Source organism: Triturus cristatus, chromosome 3_2, assembly GCF_964204655.1.
Source record: "Triturus cristatus chromosome 3_2, aTriCri1.1, whole genome shotgun sequence".
In the NCBI taxonomy this organism is placed as follows: Eukaryota; Metazoa; Chordata; class Amphibia; order Caudata; family Salamandridae; genus Triturus; species Triturus cristatus.
Window position 1 is genome coordinate 216,298,567 of NC_140584.1, and position 19,691 is coordinate 216,318,257.

General features: G+C 45.4%; 1 protein-coding gene across 1 annotated transcript in view; it reads left to right on the plus strand.

Annotated features, from left to right (window-relative positions):
• THSD7B (thrombospondin type 1 domain containing 7B) overlaps positions 1-19,691 on the plus strand; it is a 2,208,177-nt gene that overhangs the window by 2,136,511 nt on the left and 51,975 nt on the right. The window contains exons 24-25 of the mRNA XM_085647534.1: positions 8,781-8,954; positions 9,653-9,748. Coding sequence (XP_085503660.1) covers positions 8,781-8,954; positions 9,653-9,748 — 270 coding nt within the window. The remainder of the gene's footprint in view (positions 1-8,780; positions 8,955-9,652; positions 9,749-19,691) is intronic.

Here is a 19,691-nt window from a genome sequence, read left to right on the forward strand (position 1 = left end):
AAATTCTCTCTCACCTTCCTGAGTCACTTTAATGCGTTAATCACTTTGGAAACAGGGAGGATACAAACTTTTAAGGCTTGTCGCGTTGCTCCTGTGTGTGGAAATTCACAAAATAAATTCTCATCCAGGTACTGCTGAATGCGATACCAAATTTTGCACATGGATTGTTTCACATAATATCTTTGTGCTTGCACAATAAAGTCTTTGCTTAGGCAAATTATATCGCACTAACACCGACTGGCAATGTGCAACAGGTGTGCATAGGCAAGTCTGGGACTGTGGTGGGAGCAGAAGCAGGCGCAAACTTTAGTCACTATAGCATACACCAGATTCCGTGCCCACAGCCACTCCACTTAGTTCCTCATCGAATCCAACCTGGCGCAAAAGGGGCATTAAAATGAATACGGGCCAAGGAAATCCCTGTGTTGTGGTGCTCAACAATCAAAACAAACAGCGGCTTGTTTTGATCGATCGACTAGAGATCCAGCCTCCTTGTTGTTGTTATTTTTAACTGATTTTTATATAGTGCCAATCACCAGCAGGTCTCTAAGCGCTTGAGAGAGAGTTACCAGAGGTCGTCATGGGCCCCGGGTGCATGGCCATATAGTATGCTAATTAAGTCGTGTCAAGTGTGTCTTTGAACAGAAGCGTCTTAAGCTGTTTCCTGAATGGGAGAAGTGCTGGTTCCCAAGGCAGGTTGTTGTGGGAGCTGGTTGGAGAATGCTCGACCTCCGTTGGATGAAGTTTTGTAGCCTGGAGTGGCCAGGCGGCAGGTCTCGGACGAGCGCAGTGTGCAACTCGGAACATAGTTTTTCAGGCATTCTTTAATATAGGCCGGGGCTTTACCGTGGATTGCCTTGTGGCCGATACAGAGGCCCTTAAATCTAGCTCTCTGTTTCATTGGAAGCCAGTGCAGCTTGCGGTTCAGGGGGGAGGCGTAGGCCCGTCTTGGCAACCTAAAGATCAGTCTAACTGCATCATTCAGCACCACCTGTAATTTATTAGTCAACTTCTGGTGGAGACCTATGTATAGGGCGTTGCCGTAATCCAATCTGGATACAATCGTGGCTGATACGATCATTTTCAGCAAGGCAGTTGAAAGGAGGGGGACAAGTTTTTGCAATTGTCTCATAAGCCCTATGCATGTTCCGACCACTGTGGTGACTTGGTTGGCCATGGAGAGCTTTGAGTCAATTTTTTATGCCCAGGCTTTTTACGGCATGTACTGGTGTGGGGGTGGCACCCAGCTCTTGGGGCCAGAAACTGTCGCTCCAGGGGTTGTCTTTCGTGGGTTGTTCCGTTTTATCTGGGTTGATTTTCAATGAGTTGACAGTCATCCAGTTAACCGTAAATCGCAGGATTTTTTGTGCCACGTCCTGGGCATAGCTGGAATTATCAATCTGGAGGATGAGCTGGGTGTCATCCGCATAGTTAAAGATGAGGCAGTCCATGTGGGCAAGGGCTGTCACCAAAGTCTGAAGATAGTTGTTAAAGAGGAGCGGGGACAGTGCAGAGCCTTGCAGGATGCAGCAGGTGAGGGTACCTCTATCTGATACCTGCTCCCCTAGCTGGATCCTCTGGGACTGCTCTGTCAGGAAGGAGGCTAGCCACTGCTGTGCTGTCCCTTAAATTCCCAGCTCCGCTTTTCGCTCCAACAGCCGGGTGTGGTTGACCGCGTCGAACACAGCTGATAGATCTAATAAAATCAGGGCGCTTGGTTTTTTGTTATCCGCCATGATTCTGAGATTATCAAGGAAGGACAACATCACCAGTTCCGTACTGTGGTGGGCTCTAAACTCAGCTTGTGGCTTCTGGAGCAGTTGGTTATCCTCCAGGAATAGTGAGAGTGTTTTGAGAACATGTTGTTCTATCACTTTTGACAAGAAAGGGAGCTGGTAGATCGCCTATAGTTCTTGAGGTTTGCGGCATCAGCCCCAGGTTTCTTTAGGAAGGGGGTGACCCTGACTTCCTTCAGGTTGGAGGGTAGGTGGTCAGTCTCCAAGGAATTATTCAGTAGGGCAAGGAACTGTTTTTCCAGGCCGGGTAGGGCCATTCGGAAAATCCTTGGAGGACACGGGTCTGCGGGGGAGTCTGATTTGGTGCGGTTCATCAGTTGTGTCAGTAACATAGTGTCCAGCGTAGGAAAGGTGGAGAGTTGGTTGTCGGAAGGGGGGGATCCTGATCCTGGGTTAGTTGCCCTTGATTGGTGGGGGTATTGTTAATCTCGGAGATGATGTTCTTGACCTTTTGGAGGAAGCAAGTCTGGAATGTGTTGCAGTCTAGGGGTGCGGCCTCAGATTTCACCTCAGATTTTTGGCTGGGTTCTTTCAGTATTCTGAAGGTCTCTTTCTGCTTATTAGGTGCTGCAGTGATTCTAGCCTCGTAGTACTAGGCTTTCCTGACAGTGATAGATCGTTTAAACGTGGTAAGCATGGATTTATAGGCTGTCAGTTCCGCTGGGTCATAGGCTTTCCGCCACCTCCTCTCCGTGTGGCGGAGGCTTTGTTTCAGTGCCCTCAGTGTCTCATTAAACCAGGGGGCCCCCTTCCTTTTATCTCTCACTCTGTCACTTCGCTCCGGTGCTATTTTATCTATAGCACAGTGAGGGTGACCCTCGACCCTGCTCGCAGGCCAGGACACTCCCCACGCCGCACAGCTCCTCCTGTGCGCTCATGACTCCCCCGTGCTGCCTTCCACTGCCGTGAGTTCGCCGCTGGTGTACTCTCCCTGACTCTGTTCTGCCTGCTCTGTTTTGCTGCCTCTGATTGCTGATTGCATTTTTTTGCCCATAATCTGTGTTTTTCTGATTGCTCCCGGTGCCCCCTTTTCTTCTGTACCCCCACCGCTCTATTTTCCCGTCCCCGCTTTCCGCCGCTGCTCCCCTGAGGCCCTGCCCCTTTTTCCTTCTGTGACCCGTTCCCGCCGCCCATTAGCCGCCGCGCTCCCGCCTCCCAGCTGCTCCTCCCTCCCACTTTGCCTTATATGGAGGATGCCGCACGGAAGCACGCAGCGGACGCGCACAGGGGGCATGCCACTGGTGCCCAGCGCCAAGACCCCTAGACCCCGCAACCGCTGCAACACCAGACATCTCTACGACACCAGCACCCTCCACGCTCTCAACACCGGCCGAGACCACCGCTGCTTCCAGGCCACCCCAAAACGCACCCACGGCCCGTTCTCCTGCCGCACCTGCAGCTTCACTTGTGACAGAGCCACCAAGCCTCCCAGGACCGGGGCCAACTACTTTCGCTGCATACTCCTCAAAACCCGCTCAGCACGCAAACACGCCATCGAGCTCTGGGACCTGCTCGACACCTCCGCCCCTGACGTGGCCTTCCTGACCGAGACCTGGTGGAACGACACCTCGGCACCCGACATCGCCATAGCCATCCCGGACAGCTACAAGATCACCCGCAGAGACCTCACCAACAGGATGGAGGAGGAATAGCCATTGTACACAAGTCTACCCTAAAAGTCTCCTCCCACTCAGACAACACCCTTAGTACCACCGAACACCTGCACTTCCAGATCCACACTGACCCAAACACCACCCTCAGAGGAACACTCATCTACAGGCCACCCGGACCCCGGCCTCAATTCAGCGACTCCATCGCTGACCTCGCCAGCACCCACGCACTCTTCTCCACGGACTACATCATCCTCGGGGACCTGAACTTCCACCTCGAGAACAGCAACGACACCAACTCCACCACCCTGATCGACAACCTCGCCAACCTCGGCCTCGGACAACTCGTCACCAATCCAACACACGCCTCCGGCCACACGCTTGACCCTATCTTCTCCACAAGCCCACACGTCACCTTCAACCACACCACCAAACTCCACTGGACCGATCACCGATGCGTCCACTTCACCTACAAGAAGCCAACCACACACCATTGCACCAAACAGCTCCCCTGCCGGGGCTGGAGTAAAGTCACAAAGGACCAGCTGACCACCTCCCTCGTGCAGAACCCACCCACAGACACCACGGACCCAGACGCCACCGCACGCAACCTCAGCCATTGGATCAACAACTGCGCCAACACCCTCGCCCCACTCAAGAAACCACCCAACAGCCACACCAGAAAAAAAAGCCACCTGGTTCACCAAAGAGCTCCAGACCCCCAAACGGACGTGCCGAAAACTGGAGAAGAAATGGCTACACGAACGAACACCAGACAGCCACACAGCCCACAAGGACGCCTCCCACAAACATTACCACCTCATCAGACTGGCCATAAGATCATCCCTCAAGAGCCGCCTGGAAAACAAAGCACACGACAGCCAAGAGCTCTTCAGCATCGTGAAGGAACTCTCCAACCCCATCACCAACACCAACAACATCCCACCCTCCCAAGAACTGTGCAACTCACTGGCGCCTTTCTCCACCAGAAAATCGCCGACATCCACGCCAGCTTCGACAACATGACCGCCCCCACCACACGGGACCCCACCGCCCCAGCAAACACCACCCACAGCAACCTCCTAACCTCCTGGACCAACGTCAACGACGACGAGACACGCAAGATCATGAACTCCATCCACTCCGGATCACCGTCAGACCCCTGCCCACACCACATCTTCAACAAAGCCGACACTGCCATCGTCCCCCAACTGCAGAATATCATCAACATCTCCCTGGAGACTTCCACCTTCCCGGAAAGCTGGAAACACGCCCAAATCAACGCCCTCCTGAAGAAACCCAAAGCGGTTCCCAAGGACCTCAAGAACTTCCGGCCCATCTCACTGCTCCCATTCCCGGCAAAGGTCATCGAGAAAGTCATCAACGCAGAGCTGACCCACTACCTTGAAGACAACAGCATCCTAGACCTGTCCCAGTCCGGATTCCAAAGAAACCACAGTACCGAGACAGCCCTCATCGCAGCCACAGACGACATCAGGACTCAACTAGACAACGGAGAAACATCGGCCCTCATCCTCCTGGACTTATCAGCCACATTCCACACAGTCTGCCACCGCACGCTAAAGGAACACCTCCAAGAAGTCGGAATCCAGGGAAAAGCCCTGGACTGGATCACTTCCTTCCTCACCGGCAGAACACAGAGCGTACGCCTCCCCCCCTTCTGCTCCAAGGCCACCGACATCATCTGCGGCATACCCCAGGGATCATCCCTCAGCCCGACGTTGTTCAACGTCTACATGGTCCCCCTTGCTCAGGTCGTCCGCCGACACCACCTCAACATCATCTCCTACGCCGATGACACCCAGCTGATCCTCTCCCTCACCAAGGACCTGACCACCGCCAAAACGAACCTCCAAGAGGGATTGAAAGCCGTCGCTGAATGGATGAGGAACAGCCGACTGAAGCTGAACTCGGACAAGACGGAGGTCCTCATCCTCGGACCCACACCCTCAGCCTGGGACGACTCCTGGTGGCCGACCACGCTAGGAACAGCACCTACCCCCACCGACCATGCTCGCAACCTGGGAATCATCCTCGACTCCTCCCTCACCATGGAGAAGCAGGTCAACGCCGTCTCCTCCGCCTGCTACAACACCCTCAAAATGCTCCGCAGGATCTACAAGTGGATCTCCACTGAAACAAGAAGAACTGTGACCCAGTCAGCAGCAGGCTAGACTATGGCAACGCACTCTACGCAGGCATCCCAGCCAAACACCTACGACGACTACAATGCATTCAAAATGCCTCCGCCCGACTGATCCTCAACATCCCCTGCCGCAACCACATCACCCCCCACCTGAGGGATCTTCATTGGCTCCCCATCGAAAAGAGGATCACTTTCAAGCTCCTCACCCACCCACACAAAGCCCTCCACAACACCGGTCCAGCCTACCTCAACGACCGACTCAGCTTCTACACTCCCACCCGCCAGCTCCGCTCCGCCAATCTCGCCCTCGCCGCTGTCCCCCGCATCCACCGCACGACCTCCGGTGGCAGATCTTTCTCCTTCCTCGCCGCCAAGACTTGGAACTCCCTCCCCACACACCTAAGGTGGACCCAAGACCTCCTCACCTTCAGGAGACACCTCAGGACCTGGCTCTTCGAGCAGTAGCAGCCCCCCCCCCCCCCCCCCCCAGCGCCTTGAGACCCTCACGGGTAAGTAGCGCGCTTTATAAGTGCATTGATTGATTGATTGATTGTCAGTGCTTCCTTTGCCAGGGCTTACTTTGCTTTATAAGGGTCCAATCTCATCTTGTTACACATTGTGGTATCCAGGAAAACCCTTAGTTACACAGAGAAGGAGTATTGGCGTATATTATTTCTTCCTTATTTTGACTTTATCAAAATAAGAAATTCAATTGGTTTAATTTCGCTGGGCACATAGCCTAAAGCCCATCCTATGACTCCTGCCCAGCCACCCAGGTGAGAGTAGATCCGGGTGCCCGCTGACAAGTTCCTGCAGGGACAGGAAGTGCAGCCTGACATGGCACAAATGTGCAGTCACGCCTCTGAACATGAAAACTGCTCTCTTAGGAAGTGCGGTGTCACCTTTGATTAAAAAACACTGCTTCTCGCAGTTGCGCTTTTCTAAGTCTAGCCCTCTAGGGTTTGTCACTCTTCTCAAAAGCCTTGTTTACCTAAAAGTGACTTACAACTTTAAATTACCTTTCCTCTGACAAAAAAGCACTGCTTCTGTGTACAGATGTCAACTAATTTTGTTTATTGATGCAATTAAAATGTAGTTATCGACTGATACATCTCCCTTTTACATCAAGGGTTTGAGTGCTGCATTTTTGTGACATATAAAAGTATTACCCATTGCAAATACATAAACGCTTTAAATAAAAGATATTGCTTCTAGATCGTCTCATAGCAGCAGATATGTCATCATACCATACATAAGAAACAGATGAAAATTCGGCTGCTAAAATGAAACATATTATTTATAAGGAAAAGGTTGTGTACACTACACGAGTTAGCAGTAGATGTTTGTATTAACTACCAATTACCTCGAAGTGACATGAAAAATTAGTATCATTTGATTATAAGACCAAAAAAAATACAAATGTATGCATGATCAGGTAGAAATGTTAGGCACAAACGTCACCTGCCACGTATGAAAAGCAGACATTCATTAAAAAGCAATAAAAACTAAGACTTGCAAAATTCAATTCACATTACAACAGTCGATCAAAACTTGATTTATCCTGCCACTTCACAAATTGTTGTCATTAAAATCTCCAAGGTAGCAATAACAATTCACTTTCCTTGATCGTAATTACAAGTCGCAATTACGTAGAAGGAATCTAACAACATAATCATTTAGCGTTCATTTTCTATATTTACAGCCAAAACGTGAAACTCTTCATTTTCCTCCCACTTTGAAATCATTTTCCCAGTGTATAAGAAACTTTCTCTACACGTTTATACTGCTAAGTTTTGTGTTCTCTCTGTCCCTCCGAGGAGTTACTTTCCCACTACTTCTTGATCTAGGAGCCAGCCCACCACACTCTGTCTCATTATCATAGCTTCCATCATTCAGTCAGTTGGCCCTTCATTCATTCATCTACTCTTCGATCATTCCACTGCATTCGGCAAATGTCATATATATTCAAGGCCACCTGAATTATGCGACAGAAGAGAAAAAAGTTATGTGGCAAGGTTGACTAAATAATGCACCAAGGAAGACCAAATTATACGGCATAATGTGGCACATTTTGTGATTGTATTACTAAATAATGTTGTAATTTTTACACATAGTAACAGTGTCTAAGAAAAGAGTTCACCTTAATTATCACCAGTTTAACATCAAATATAACAATTAGCAACTAAAAGATGACCACTCAACCTTTGCGAAAAGCCTTCTGATGCGCAGGAACCAGAGTCGCCGTATTTTTTTTAACTTTTGATCCGATTAAACTAGAAACCATTTTTTTGTTAAAATCTGCAGATTATGCGGCAGATGATGGATTATGGGCAAATGCGGCAAATCCATAATTATGCAAAACTCATCACGGCTGCAGATTCACCTAATTCCGGTGGCCATGCATCTACTTTATTACAATTTGCATTGGCGGCTGCTCCCAGGCACCAGTAGTGAGGTGGGAGGGTTTATTTAAACAAAAACAAAAATTGCTTACCTGCCTGCCATCCAGGTTGCTGGCCACCGCTGCTCCTCCGTCCTCTTCTTTCTGTGTGAACAGGACTCAGGAAGCACCCAGGCTCCCCTAAGCCAATCAGGACACTGCTTTCACCATGACAGAAGCATCATGATTGGTCTGAGCACCGTGGTTCGGCGCTCAGTCAAGGACTGGGAGCCTGGGCACGTTCTCCACCCAGGCTGTACAATAGAGCCGGTGGAGAAAATTCAAAGTGCGCATGACTGTTTGGCCGGTCCAAGCCAGCTGGCCAAACAGTAATGTACACTTAGAAAGTTCTACCACTCCTCCCCCCTGCTCTGTACCAGCCCAGCCTCAGCCCACAAAACTGCCTCAGCACGGAAAAATAAAAATGATAATACCATCGCATTATTATCATTTTATTTTTCCTTTTTGCGGTGCTGAAAAGCATTGGGGCAAGTTTCCTTCGCCTCACAGACGAGCCGCACCTGAACATTCATGCGGAAGAAATTACACAATACAGTTGCACGTGTATCAGACATTTATGTGCCCTCCATGGTATCTGACCAGGGGCGTAGTTATTCTCGGTGCAGCAGATGCAGTGGCACCTGGGCCCAGAGCTCTCAGGGGCCCGTTGAGCCCTGAAAAACTCTGTGTTTTATTACCTCAAGAGCTTGTATGGCATCTTTGCCACCCTACTGCCTATCTGAGAAGTTTTTGTGTTTTTTCAACAGGGGACTGCCATCTCACTGAATGGTCGACATGGAGCACATGTGAGCTGACTTGCATTGACGGAAGGAGTTTTGAAACCGTTGGGCGCCAGTCGCGGTCGAAGGCCTTCATAAATCAGCTGCTTGAAAACACGGAGACGTGTCCGGAGCAAGTCCTGGAGACGAGGCCCTGCATAGGTAAGGCCAACCACTTTAGTCATTAGGTCGAGCATTCGAGACCTCTTGTATATACTTTAGTATATACTTATTATGTACGTATATGTGTATGTACTTTGTGGGCTCTGGAGATCAGACTTGTCTGCTTCCGCTTAGGGATTTTTTTTTCTGTTCAACTGCCTCTATTTAACTGTATTGGTAGAAAACACCCAGCAGAGGTAAATAAAAAACCAGAATTGCTTTCTGCTGAGGGACTTGCTTTTTAAAAAATTTCTGGCAGCTACCTTTATTTAACTTTCTTGATAGAAAACGCCCAGTAGAGGTCAATAAAATACCAGAATCACTTTAGCATTCTCTAGATTCCAACCATAGAAATTGTCTTCCACGAGCACCCGTAGACAATAATATTTTTCAAATCCTGTATTTTTAGTGATATGACCCCGGAAGGCCCTGATTTTATATTAAAAACAGAGCTTTGGACAATACCATTTCCCACTGAAAGGCATTATTTCTCTCCATGTGTTCCCATACCTGGCGTGTAGATGTTTCAGCACCCAGGCTAATGTGCTGCATAGCTCAATACATATAAGGTCCCAAAGGCGAGACCGATTGCATTGCAAATGCTTGTTTTTACTATGCGACGTGTTGTTTTTCAGCTGTTTGCTGGAACTGTGCATGAACATAACGAACAATAATTCCTAATATGCAATTGAATGCAGGTGGCAAATGTTACGACTACGAGTGGAGAATGGGCCCATGGAGAGATAATGAACGCGCAGTGTGGTGTCAGCGCTCAGATGGCATCACTGTGACAGGTAAGAGCCAGGGTTTATTTAGATGTAATACAGGATGCATTTAAGATCTGTAAAATACGATGCCTGCAGAACGAAGATATTAGTTGAAAAGTAATATTCCCAGTAGCTAAAGTGGGTGATACGATTCTGCATGGCCTGTCTAGTTGTTGCCTGGTGTTAAGGTTCCTCCCTCCCCCTTAACACCCCATCCTATTCTTTTATAACATTATTTATTTGTAGTTTTCCATTAAAATGTGCTCATACTGTAATAACAAATATTTAGAACAAACCACAAATGTTAGCAGGGATTTAAAGATTAAGTACCATTAGTATATTCGAGCAGACGCGATTATCAGGTTTTAAGGAAAATTACCCTAAACTGAATGTGCATTCTGTATTAATCAAACACATTCCCTTTTGATTAATCAGCACATGTAACTCCAAAATCGGAATACTTAACAGCGAAAAGTCACAATTATCAAGACACATGCACCCACACTCTGAACAATAGTTCCTGCCCAAGGAGTTCTAAAGAAATCAAAAAATCTCTCTCCGTCGTTCTGTTAATGACCTGGGATTCTTATTGGGGTAATTTTGAAAATTATGTGGGGCATCTTTGGGACTTGTGAGGGACCCACTGCTGCCCCAGTTTTGCTCCTACATGCAAGCATGCTCTGTCTGCAGTGTCCTTGTTCTCCCTGGGCACCACCAACCAATAGGGACATTTTTACTAACCTCGGCATGGGGAAAGCTCAGGTGCACTCTTTGATGCGGCCTCGAACACTTTTCTGTCCTTTCTGAACTTTGCCCAAAAAGTACTCACTAGCACATGACATTTAAAGCGACCACTGGCATTATGGCTTCATGCCTATGCCCCTGCACCTATGGAACTCCATGTTGTTCATGCTGGGGGCTGCGATGGAGGCCTAAAGTCCTCACACCCTTGAACGAATTCTAGCCCTCCTGGCACAGATAACGACTGGAGAGCCACCTATTGTTTGTCAGACTCCCTCTTAAGTGGCAGCTCTTGAGCACAGGGCTAGTAAATGAAGCACGCTGGCCCCAATTGTCATAAAACATAATCCAAGCGCAGTGTGCTCGATTTGGCTAGTTTTCCTGGGGCACTGGCCCTTCTTTAGGGTATTTGGGATCGTTAAATGCAACATGCCCATCTCACTCTGGTTCTCCCAAGCCACTGCCCCACCGGGAGAATATCAAACTATTTTTAGCCTAGTAGCTATGAAAATGATGCACATGAAAGCAATGGGTTTCCAATGCTTTGCACCTGGTGATGTGCTGTAGCCACCAGGATGGTCAAATCAAGGCCTTGTGCCTCTAAACCTTGCAGAATTTCATAATGTAACTTTTTAGACTGCTTCCTCCTCATCCCCCCAAGAGTTGACACTACGTGCCCTCTTGTATAATGTATCTAACTGTTTTAATTTTTATCCCACATGTAGCCGGGATGTTAGACTACGTGTTTTTCTTGGATAATGTATCCCCTATTTTACCCAATTGATCCCTCCCTTCCTAACTATTTGTATACCATCCTAATCCTCTAAAGTGCTCTGATACCCTCACGGGTCTGGTTCGCGCTCTATAAAACAAATAAATAAATAAATACATTTTGAGAGGGATTCAGGACCATGCCTTTCTGCCACAGCTTCTCATAACTGGTTCACTCTGATTCTCACAACAGCAGCTTTTACGGTAGCCTACACTGCCTGCCTTCACCCCCCAAGTGCCATATCCTTGCTAGGCACCTCTCTTCTTGCAACAGTCTGGTGTACTTTTTCATAGCTTAATTTCAGCCCAAACTGGTCCACAGAAATTCAGAGTGGGGCGGCCAGTGCCGCTGTTTTTGGAGACAGAGTCCAGCAGAGACCTAAATGCACATACCTTAAATGTCCCTCCACTCCATTTAAGCCCATCCTTTCTCACATATTTGCTCCATCTTCTAGCAAAGTTTCCCCCTTGTGCAGGGCTTTAAAAGTAAAGGAGCAGCATTATTCAAGGTGAGTATCTCTGACCAATCCGGAGATGCCACATCAGCCCTCCACTCCATTGCACAGTGTGTTAGGTAATTTAAAAAATGTTGAACTCAGGTGGTTGTCTTGAAGAGATTGGTTCTTAGCTACACATCTAAGCGACACTACATAAGTGGTCCCCTCCCTTCAAGACTTCAAAGGAAGCCTCTGATGTGCCTAATGACAGACGTCTGTCAATACCCTTTCTCCACGTGATCAGACTTGCAAGTGGAGTGTCAGTTAATTGGCCTATGTAGATAGCCCCTCTGCCTTCTTCTAACAACTAATCCCACCAAAATGGACTTATTTTTGAGTAATGACTTTTATTTACTTACTGGTGAGCAGAATAATTAACTGGACCCATTAGGGCAAGTCAAAATTTATATCTCTTTAAGAACTGACTTGTAAAACCAAAGTAGTATGCATATGACTGAATTATTATTTTGTTTGCTCCTGGAGCCTTTTTCAAAATATGGAAAGTTATGTACAAACTCCCTCTATCTTTAGCTAATCCCAAATTAATATTAGGTGCAGGTTTGACTGACAGTGGGAATTCAATAACGTATCATAGACTTGCAGTAAAACAGTGTAGATCCCCAATTTAATATTCTCAGTTGCCCAATTTAAAATGTCTGCACAGGCCCCTTCTGGACAGGGTACCTGTGTGCAGATAGGAGGTTGAGTTAAACAGTAGTCCTACACCTTAGCTCGCATTTATGTGTGCACGGTTGTGAACATACAAGCATATAACCAGCACAGAGCCTCTAACCCCAGCTGTGCACCAGTGAGCCTTATCTTAGCAGGCAGACACTGGTGTTTATAATTCAATACCAAATTACACGCAGCTAACAGTGAGTGACATTAATTGAATAGACTCACTCATAGAAAAGGTACAATAACCATGCAGTTCAAAATATAAAAATCTAGGGGTGATGAATGTGGGCAGAAACCATTTATTCCCAATGAGCTACCACTCATATGTTCAGAAAACCTGCCTTTGTTTTTCCTAAACTTGTAATACCATGTTGTAGCCTGCATACACATACAAATATAAATGGTTTTACATAAATCAAATGTCTGGGAGATCACAGTGAATAACATTGTGGATTATTTTTGGCAACAAAAATTATATAGTGTTCATAAAGCTCTTTTGAAAATGTAAGGCCCGCAGCAACTTTTTGTCTAATTTAATATTTAATGTTTTTTTGGGCAAAGGGTCTCACATTTGTTCACCCTTTGGGGATTTTATGATTAAAATACTGGAATATTAAATTGTTTATGTTAAAGTGATTTGTATAGTTCACAGTCTCCTGGTGCTGCAAAGAATTATTGAAACAAAACTGCAGCTGACATTGTTACTACAAGTCAGCTGTGGTGAAATACAAAATATTAAGGATTTCAAATATTTTGAGGAGACAGCTCTCAGATTAATTTGGAAGAGGCACAGAATGTCAGAATGTGACTTTGGTAACAAAGAAGGCGTTGATATTTGATTACACATATTTGGTGTTGGGGATAGTCAGAAGGTATAAATTGGCAGACATCAGTTCCATCATAAAAATGTACTTCAAATAGAAAATCAAAAGATCATTTGTATATAGCTATGGTTTTGGAAACTACTTGTCTGAAAATGTCACAAGTTAATATGTTTTAAGCTATGAGTTTGAGAAGTAGAAGGTACACCCATAGGATCTAGCTTAAAAAGTAGAGGCAAACTAAGAAACCAATTGGGCGTCATGTGCATATTGTTAGACCTGGGATGCTTGGCATGGTGCCCCCTGACTTTTTACCGTCAGACCTCCTGGTTTGCTGACTTCCTCTTTGCTGGCTTTAAGACTCTGGACAATTTACCACATGTGCTCTCTGCTTAAAACATGGTAATATTGGCTTGTCCACAATTGGCATGTTTAATTTACTTATAAGTCCCTGGTAAAGTGCACTTCCTGTGCTCATGGCCAGGAAATCAAATGCTACTGGGTCTGCCGCACTGATGGTGTCACCCACTTAAGTAGCCCTTCATACAGGTCTCAGGCGCACCTTAAAGAGCCTGTGCATGCAGTTTTAAACTGCCATGTCGACCTGGCAAGTTAACCTTCTTGCCTGATCCAAACCTTCCTACTTAATTCATACAAATCCCCCCTAAGGTATGTACTGGACAGCCCAAGGCAAGGTGCAGTGTATTTAAAAAGTTGGACATGTACTCTTAAGTATTACATGTCCTGGTAGTGAAATACTCTTAAACTTGTTTTTCACTACTGCAGGCATTTATTTCACCTATAGGATAACATTGGGATTACCTTATTAAATTGTATGTGTGTAATTTCCAAATAGGAAGAGATAATCAGTTCAAGTGTATTGGAAAGATATAGGACTCTCAAATGTGTTGTCCCTAGAAATATTAATTTAAATTCACAGCTTATAGTGAAGTTGGATTTAAATTTTAATTCTGAAAATGCTACTTTTGGAAAGTTAGCATTTTCTTACTTTAGCCACTTGATGCCTGCTGCCTGTGTCTGAATACACATCTGGGGTGGGTGACAGCTTGGCTTTGTGCATTCCCTCTAGACAGCCACATAAAGGGGCCTTAGGTGTGACTTGATGTACCATCTAAGGGTGGGCGTAGTGGGCGTAGTGGGGCTACGTGAAGCAGCACGTAGTGTGCCCAAATCTACACGCACTATGTGCTTCGCGTAGCCCCACTACGCGCCACCCGCCTCCCGCCCGCCCTCCTTTTAAATCAAACCCCCGGATTTACAATAAATAGTAAATTAAAGAAACTTACCTGAACGCGGCGTCTACGGGGCTCCCTCTTCCATTTCAAACTTCTTCTGACTAATGCGCATGCGCGGACGCCCGCGCATGCGCATTTCTTGCGACTTTTCTAGATCCCTTCTCTGCTGTGCTGCCCTGCTGCCTGCTGTCCTCTTCGCCTGGATGAGACTGGCTGGACCCACATCACTTAATCCCAGAACCCAGAGTGTGACTCCAAGGTCTTGCTGGCCTCCTGATTGAATTCTCAGGGAGATAAAAGCCTTCCAACTAACCTCCCTCAGCACTGGGACTCTATCATCAATGAGTCAACCCTGCCAAGTGGTGCCAATCCAGTCCTGGGCCCTTAGAAGTGGGTTAAAGTGCTGCCCCAGCAGAATCCATGCATCTTCCTTGATGCAACAGCTCAGAACTGGCGCATCTGCACAGCTGTGTACGCATCACTGCCGTTGCGAGGCTCAACTCTGATGCATCAGCGACTGCAGGGACCATCAACTCCATTCCTGACGCATCTTCTCTGTAGCATGGCTTGGAACAAATGCATCACCTCCCTGTGTGGATCACCGACAATACCTAGCTTAATCTCCACCCTGCATCCCATCTGCGCTTCTCATCTCATCATTGATGACGCAACTACGATACATTTGCAACGGGCCAATGCTGGTCCCTGGATCCGATCTGCCTCCATCGCAGTTGGCCTGAACCTTTGGATATGACCCAGTCTAGTGGGACCAAATATCCCCGGTTCGCACTCTATGCTTGTAACCACTACATTTCAATGTATTCTTTAAAAGTTCATAACTCTTGTTCTACTTATTGGATTTTTGACATTTTGGTCTTGTTTTGTTCAATAAATTAACCAGGAGTAGTATCATTTTGTGTGATGTTTCACCGTTTTAGTGTTTGAAGTGTTGCACAAATACTTTACACATTGCCTCTTATGTTAAACCTGACTGCTCTGTGCCAATCTACCAGGAGGTAAGCACAGGTTAATTTAGGGTGTGTTTGTGACTTACCCTGACTAGGATTATTGTTTCTGCTTAGACAGGGTGCATACCTCCGCAAATCAGAAACCCAGTTTCTAACATATACATGTAAATGCTGCCTCAGCGTAATGGATCAGATGTTCCAGGAGCTGAATACATCTGTTAAATAGAAGGGATAACAAGATTGATCCTCGATGGGCACCACTAAGTTTCTGGTAGGTGGAAACGAAGGGAGGAAAAGGAAGAGTTAAGAGCTATCCTACAGGAAGTTGTGTAACCAGTGGAGAATAGCACAAAGAAGTTGCAGAGTATATCCCTCTCTTAAATGTCTTACATTTCTAAGAAAAAGTTGACATGAATTAGCTCACTTCAATAAGAAATGTGAAAAATAGGTTTAAATATTTAAATCTTAAACATCTTGTGACAGTTTCTTTACAAGGGTACCCACTCTGTTTAATACAGGAGTATTTTGTAAATGGACAAAAAAGTATTTAACTATACCTAGAATTAATACAACTAACAGAACATGGTTGAATGTAGGACACATCTTTTCTTAATCATAATGTATTAGTAAATACACTGATTGTTTCCTTTTCCTTCTGTGTATCAATCGTATTTGTGAGGATATGGAATTGAAAAGTACATTAAATATCTTCCTTTAATCTCAAAACTCCCACAATATAAGTCAGTAAAAATAAAGCAGTCACTGCCTGGAAATTAAATAAATGCAAATAAAATAGCTCATTATATTTCACCATAGTTGGCAATGAGAAATTTTAATGTGATAGCAATTTCAAACATTTAGGTAAGTTCAGCGTCTAAAATCACAAATCGCCAATCATGGTCATCCTGTGGTGCTAGACCAGGATAAAATCATAAGTTCAGGATGACTACGATGGAGCATGGGTCGCATGCAAAGACCAGGTTAGTCCCACTGAAAAAGTTATATTCTCAAAGTGCAGCGTGAAGAGTTTTATTCGTGGTGGGGGAGGCAGTGAGGAGGAGAGAGAGCATTGCGGATGGTTGCCACTGTAGTGTGAAGAGCAGTTCTGATGTCATGGACTGTCATTTCTGTACTCTGTTGTTGCAGATGGTTGTTGCCAGAGATTCACGTTGGTAGTCACTGTGGGCTGTGGTTGCTGTTGCATGAAGTGCAGAATTTGCATTGACAGTGATCCCTGTAGCACATAGAGTTAGGTTCACCACAGCTCTGCATTGCCAGTTGCATGGGCAGTCGAGTCTCGGTGTCCACGAGACCGGTTGTGGTCAAGACATGCCCAAAACTTCAGAATTTCACTTTTTCTTGTCGAGGATTGCACTCTGATGCAAGCCAAGCATCCAGGACTTGGCGAGGCACCTTTTGGGGATCAGTGACTCATTCTAGCAGATGCCAGCAAGAATCAGACATGCCTTGTTGCAGGTCGAGGCAGGGCCAATGCAGAAAATCAGCTGGGATATTGCAGGAAGGCCTCAAGAGCTTGTTGTGTCTCTGCATCTCAGACAGAATGTCAGCCAGCTGACCCTTGGAGGCACTTGGGTTGCCTGTGATGAAGGGAGCAGGACCAGTCTTCATTCTCAGAGACCAAGACTTGCATCTAGCAGAAGGGCAGCCCTATGGGTAACACAGCAGGCCTCAAGCAGCAGGGCAGTCCTCTGGGGTACAAGCCATGCATCATATTCTCTGGGGAACAAGGCAGTCCTTCTTCTGTAATGTCCACAGGTCAAAGAGTATACTGAAGAGGTACTTTAGGAGATCAAATATTTATACCTTTGAAGTGGAGGTGACACCCTGGCTACCCCCACATCTGGTTCTGCTAAGTTCTTCCTTTCCACTGCCTGGGCTCCAAGAAGTCTGGGGTGATAAAAGACTGTGTCAGGTTTCTTTGCATGTGTGCTGGAGCCATCCCTTTTAAGTGTAAGTGGTCAGGGAACATCCGCTCCCAACCATTCTGTCAACATCTAGTCCCCCTTTGTTCCCAATCAAAAGTTAGCACTTGTTAAATGTAATACAGCACCCCAATGTTATTCAAAGAGAGAGATAGGCCTTGCAGTAGTGAAAAAGTAGAGTGTAGGAGCTTTTCACTATAAGGACGTATAGAACATAAAAACACATGTCCCACTTTTAAATGCAATCCACCCTGCTCTCTGGGCAGCTTAGAACCTACCATAAGGGTGAAGTGTATGTTTTAAACGTGAAGATTTAGGCCTGGTAAAAGTTGTATTTTGCCATGTCAAATTGGAAGTTTTAAAACTGCACTATAGTTTGCAAAAGCATGTCTGAGACATGTTTTAAGCTACTAGGTAAGTAGATAGCTCAATGAGGTCTGCAGACCCACTGGTCGCATTTAATTGACACCTAATGGTTATATGTAGAACCATATACAAGGAACTTATTAGTAAATTCAGTGGACCAATCAGGTGCAGGCCAATTTTACCATATTTTCGTTAGAGAGTGCAAGCAGTTTTGCACTTGTTAGCAGTGGTAAGGTGCACAGATGCCTAATGCCAACAAAAATGAAATTCAGAAAGTAGGAGGAGTGAAAGCACAACGTTTGCAGGTGACCCTGCAGAGAAGGCCAAGGACCACAGTAGACATATGCAATGCATGATAAAAACATGGCCACTTCATTTGAAGCTGAATATCAGCCCTTGTTTAAATAGAAATCTTTCAACCTACAGCATGTGAGACAATATATGATGGGACAAAAGAACAAAAATCGCTTGCCATAATAATTGATTATCAAGTGGGATATATCTTCATGAATACCCAATTAATAACTCAAGATACAATCTCATTTGAATGTCTATAGTGCCAGTGTGTACATGCCCCAACATGTTGCGTAACCTAAGCACAATCAAAAGCACCATCTTGCAGTGGGTGCAGTCATAAAGTAATAAACAAGGAGCTATACTCCCATTATTAAAAAAAAGGAGTGAGGTATCTCAGATTCCCATAGGTCTTACAATATTAAGATTAAAATCATTGTTCATACTGGTTGAACCCCCACTGGCTATTTTATTAAACTTTGAGTCCAGTGTATTTGCAATTCGTACAGATGCACCTTGTATGCCAATTGTTGACAAGCTGTTCTCTCCAAGCCATTGCTATTCCCTTCCCTTCCCAGGTTTACCATTTATGAGTTTTGGTGTACCATTTACAACTTATGTCTGACTCTTTGTTAGATCCCTGTTTGTACATACTATAGGTTAGTAATACTTGACATTTTTTCGCTGTGTAAAGTCAAACGTCAAGTCCCTTCAACAGGACAAGCTTGTTTCTGCCCGCACATATTCACAAGATCAGCTCTGTGTGTACCTAATGCCCAGGCAGACTTACGGAAAACACTATGGACCTGATTTAAAAAGGTAAACGTATACTTTTGTGTAAGTTTACAATTTTTTGCAATTCACAAAACAATATTACGAGTAGTATCTTTATGACTGTCTTTTTATCTGAGGAGTCTCTGCAATGAGTGCAGAGGCGTCGCACTCGTTAAGATACTACTCGTAAAATAGCTTTTTGAATTGTAAAACATCATAAACTTATACATAAGAGTATGTTTACCTTTGAAAATCAGGACCTCTAAGTTTTCACATTTTTCATAACCCTATGAATTTCATGTAATAGTTTTTCAAGTTGATTTTTGCTGGTGACACTGTTGGTTTTGAATAACATTTGAACATATTTTACATGTTTCTCATACGTGAAACATTTTTATTATTCACATTGACTATTTATTTGAATGTGGTGTTTACTTGAATGTGGTGTTGACATGTATGTTCTTTTTTGTTGTACTGTATTGCTTTTGTGAGGCTTGTTTCTCATTTACCTCACACAATATTATCTGAAGATCACCTTGCCTTTCTGGTCAAACTATCAAAAGTGATACTTTTACTAAAACTTTCCACCTTTTGGGGGGCTTCTGTTAGGGCAATGTAGGGCACAATTTTAGCTCATTTCAGGACAGCGACCTCTCTGTCCCTTCAACTAATATTTGAATTCCATACACTTGGCAAAAGAGTGGCCTAGGAATCTACAACGCAATCCATGAGTGAAGAAAAAGAAAGGAAACTGCAACTTTTTTCAAACTACAATTTTCAAAGTTTCACTTGGGAAAAGCCAGGTGATGATGCAATTGTTTTAGTTTATGCTATTTATAGAATTTTTATATGCAGTATGGA